The 4,178-nt window shown below is 31.9% G+C and overlaps 1 protein-coding gene across 1 annotated transcript in view; it reads right to left on the bottom strand.

The window, feature by feature from the left end:
• The window catches only part of LOC100177426 (adhesion G-protein coupled receptor G2-like), an 11,057-nt gene that overhangs the window by 6,288 nt on the left and 591 nt on the right, over positions 1–4,178 (bottom strand). Inside the window, exons 2-6 of the mRNA XM_026836469.1 lie at positions 3,725–3,817; positions 3,213–3,340; positions 2,378–2,530; positions 1,402–1,599; positions 608–838 (exon numbers count right to left, since the gene is read on the bottom strand). Coding sequence (XP_026692270.1) covers positions 608–838; positions 1,402–1,599; positions 2,378–2,530; positions 3,213–3,340; positions 3,725–3,817 — 803 coding nt within the window. The remainder of the gene's footprint in view (positions 1–607; positions 839–1,401; positions 1,600–2,377; positions 2,531–3,212; positions 3,341–3,724; positions 3,818–4,178) is intronic.

The following is a 4,178-nucleotide window of genomic DNA, read 5'->3' as shown; positions in this document are numbered from 1 at the left end:
AATGGGTTCAAGGCTCGTCGCTGCTACCATTGTGGGCGTATGTGTCCTTGGGCAAGACACTTAACGACGATTGCTCCAACTCAGTGGTCACTAATGGGTTGTCCAAACTAACAGCAATATATAAAAAAATAAAAAAAATCCCAAATAAATAATTACCCACAAAGTAACATACATGGTAACTTGTAAGCTGGCACGAGGTGTTAAACCCGTGTTAAAACGACTGTCGTTTTCCGGCCACGCGAGGATAAAGTAAGTTACATTTATTCATTCACTATCAAGAAAAAAAGTAAAACTTTGGATAAATCAAAACAAATCTGTTTCTGTTGGTACAAGGTATAGTGTTTCATGAACTGCTTTCTGGCATAAAATTAAAGTATAATTTCTTTTATAAACCACAAATAGTTTTTAAATCGTGTAAAACCTGTGGCTCATACATGGGACATTTAAGCAAGATGTTACATAAAAACCCAATCTTATGTATATTATACAGTTACTAAATTTTAGAAAAGCAGATCCTAAAAATCTCAAGAAAAAACATTTCCAAAGTATGTTACCAGGAACTGTACAACAATTGTTTTTTACAACTGAAACTGCTGACTATACATACATTTGATACATTGTCATTTGTAGGAAAGAGCGATGCATCATTGTACATCGCAAGGGATAAACGAAACGTAGCATTTTCGGTGCTACGTTTTTTCCTTGCCAGTCCTTTTGATAAGGTCTGGACCAGCGCCTCGTTTGGGATTGATATTTTAGCAGGTTGACTGTTGTTTCCATTCACACCCTTAACTACTGGTGAGTAGCTGACTGAGCTACTGCCTTCATGGTCGAAAATCTATATAAAAAAGAAGTTTACTTAAGCATGATTCTATTTCGTACAGCAGAGCTCCTATGATGTGGCTCACCATTTGAGAGATGGAAAGTTACCCAAATTTATACTAAAACTTTGAAAATTGCTTTATGTGTCCAGCGTTTTTACCTCTGTAAATAATTACCTTTTGGGTCATGCTGATATTTCTACTTTTGTTTAACTTGTAAAATTCTTTTTTTTGTATTAGTGCTGCTTCAAAACCATACAGTCTTAAATATTAATTACATTATTTTGACATTTTTTCAAGTATCCATAAAAAGAACAATCTGTTTTCACTGCTGTATTACAACTTACCAAAGACTATTGAAACATAAAACCTACGGGGTAAACGGATAATATCTGAAAAGGGCGTAAATTTTATGTAGTGGAGTGAATGTGTGGGTCATAACTAAAGAAAACTGGATTTAATACCAGCTACCAGTTTGGGCATGTGACCTTTGGCAAGGTACTTAACAGTTATTAGTCCACCTAAACTGGAAATAATACAAAACATGGAAAAAAAATGAAAAACATAAACTTTTTCTTACTTTTACTGTAAAGAGGTCATTTTCTACTTCCAATACTTCATTCTTGGACAAAATAACATTTTCTGCAAGTGTGGAAATGGATTTGACTATATCTTGTTTTTCTTTATTCTCCTCAGGTGTAGATAAGTGGCCACTGGCATGAGGTTTTGAGATTTTTGCAGAAATTGAGAGTACAGTGATAAGCGTGTTTGAAGTTATCTGAAAATGATCATTTAATCTTTAGTATTAAATTCAGCGTGTCTGCGTCCTATCGTCGAAAAAAAAACAGTTGCTTTTTCTATTTAAACAGTACACGAACATGTTCCAAAAAATGAAAAAAAACTGCTTTCAATATAAAGGTACTGGCACCAACAAAGTGGGAATAAGAAAAAAACAATTTTTTGGCGACTATCTTTCGGTATTAAAACATCCAATATGTTGGTATGAAAACACAAACTATTTTTGGTATAAAAAACAACTATATATATTTTTAGTGGTTCAAAAAACAAAAAAAAGTACATTATGTGGAAAAGGTAAAATAAAAAAAATGCCATTGTGAAAACAAAAAGTGTTTTTCACATAAATAGTCGATGTCCAAGAAATGAATGTATTTCTTCAATCGATTTTAAATCAGTTACTTAGTAAGTGATGATTATTGTGTTTATTATAGATACAGAAACTTCACAAACAAGGAAGTGAATGATTAAGGGATCTGTGTGCATCAGATGATCATTATTAAATGCTCAAACTAGTCATAACATATAAATACAACATACGTACATGATGAATATGCAGGCAAATGTTAAACCTAGATCATATATCACACAGGTCTGTTGTAAACAAAGACAGCAGAACGTTCTAAACACTTAACATAAAAAGACTAAAAAATCACTCTACTCTAAAAACCCAAAATCCATTTTAAAAACAATTTTAAAAAAATAAGAAAAATAAAAAATTTAAAAGTTATTATTGAAACACGAAAAAAATAAACAGTTACCTTAGCTTTCCCTTCAGCAGCAAGGTCACTGATAGTTTTAAAAAACTCCACAAACTTTTCTTTAGTATCACCAGAAATCAGGTCAGGTCCTGATGCAATAACTTCCAGTTGGTTTACCCCATTGACAATACTTTCATCAGTAATGTTTTCACCCTGGACCATGAAAAACAATTGAAAATTAATTGAACAAATCTGCAACAGTCGTTATAAGATGGAGGTATAGTTTATACAACTTGTATCTATAGTTTATACATCCCTGTTTACAGTTACCAAATATTTAATTTTATAGATTGATTTTTATTGTTGTATGCTTTGATGCTGTTTTAGAAAATACACCGGTGACCACTAGTTTTGAGAAATCACAATTTGCCTTGCACAAGACATATATGCGTACATGGTAGCAGCAATAAGCATTCAACCTAGTATCCATTTGTTACGATATGACACTCTAAGACTAAGCTATAGATGCAGACAATTTAAAGTGTTAAGTATAATTTATAGTCCTGTTCTGTAGTGTTGTACTGTCAAAAAAAACAAGAGACAACTATAACACATGCCATGGTTGTCACTACTAATTTTTCAATACAATTTCCTTAAGAGAAAGTTCGTAAGAAATTATTTTTGCCTATGCACCCCCAATTTTTACCATCTTTATTCTATTATTATGAAACAGGAGTTGACTTAGAACTCAACAGCTAGGACTGCTACCATTTGGACCTCACCAGATGTTAAATAAAGCCTGTTTTCCTAAGATTAGTAACAAGGGCTTTAATAGGAACAAAATGGACATCTTTCCAGATTATACACATTGCAAACTTAGAATTATTATACTCACCAAAGATATAACCTGTTCAACCAAAGAATTGATAGAAAATTGACATGGTACATAGAAAATTGATGATTTATCAAAGTAAGCCTCGACCTGTTCATTATGCTTGCAAATGGCTGAACCGCGGGATAAGCCTTTAATTTATATAGGAATGTTAAAAAAAATGGGTGTATTTTATTGTTTAATTTTCGTTTTAGCTTTAATGCTTATTGCTTAAGGACTGATATACTTACAATGGTAGCAGCAATAAGCATTGAACCTATTATCCTTTTGTCACAGTGTGAAAACTAACACTAAGCCATATTTATAAAAATGTGTGCATTTTATCGTTTAATTTTATTACCAACGAAAAGGGTAATACTAATTGTTCAAACACAAAAGACTAAAACTATGTTTTTATTGCCTTTCAACCTAAAACAGCAGTAATCATTTTCCTTACGATTTTTTTCCTATATTTTTCCAATTTTTCTTTAGTTTTTTTTTAATTGATTAAAACAGACACTACTTTTACTACTTACCAGTTGTGTTGCATTTTTCTTCCGAGAGGGCAACATGTGTAATAGCAGTTGTTGGAAAAGTTAGGTTTCCTACCTTTTCTTTGTTGCAATGACCTGAAATAATAGAAAGCAGTTCAAAATAACTATTGCAACCCAGATCAAGTTTTGCTCACAGTATATAATGAAAATAATATTTTTTTTGCATGGCACTGTAATACAGCTTTGGGCTAACTTATAAAGTTACAATACAGGTGTTCTGTTTCATACACCTAGGCAGTTATTAGTTGTGCAACTATGTAGGTGATTTTTTTGTATTTTATGACTGACAATTTAGGATAAAAACTGAATAGTGACAAACCGTTTCTATAAAGTGTCTTTCAAAAGGACAAATAATCTCAATGGTAGCAGGTAAAAAATCCTAAGAACATTGTACCAACAAGTGTTGGTAAAAAAAAGAAAAATCTTAAGAACATAC

Source organism: Ciona intestinalis, chromosome 10 (genome assembly GCF_000224145.3).
Source record: "Ciona intestinalis chromosome 10, KH, whole genome shotgun sequence".
In the NCBI taxonomy this organism is placed as follows: domain Eukaryota; kingdom Metazoa; phylum Chordata; class Ascidiacea; order Phlebobranchia; family Cionidae; genus Ciona; species Ciona intestinalis.
The sequence above is the reverse complement of the archived record's forward strand: the minus strand, read 5'-3'. Positions and strand labels throughout refer to the sequence as shown.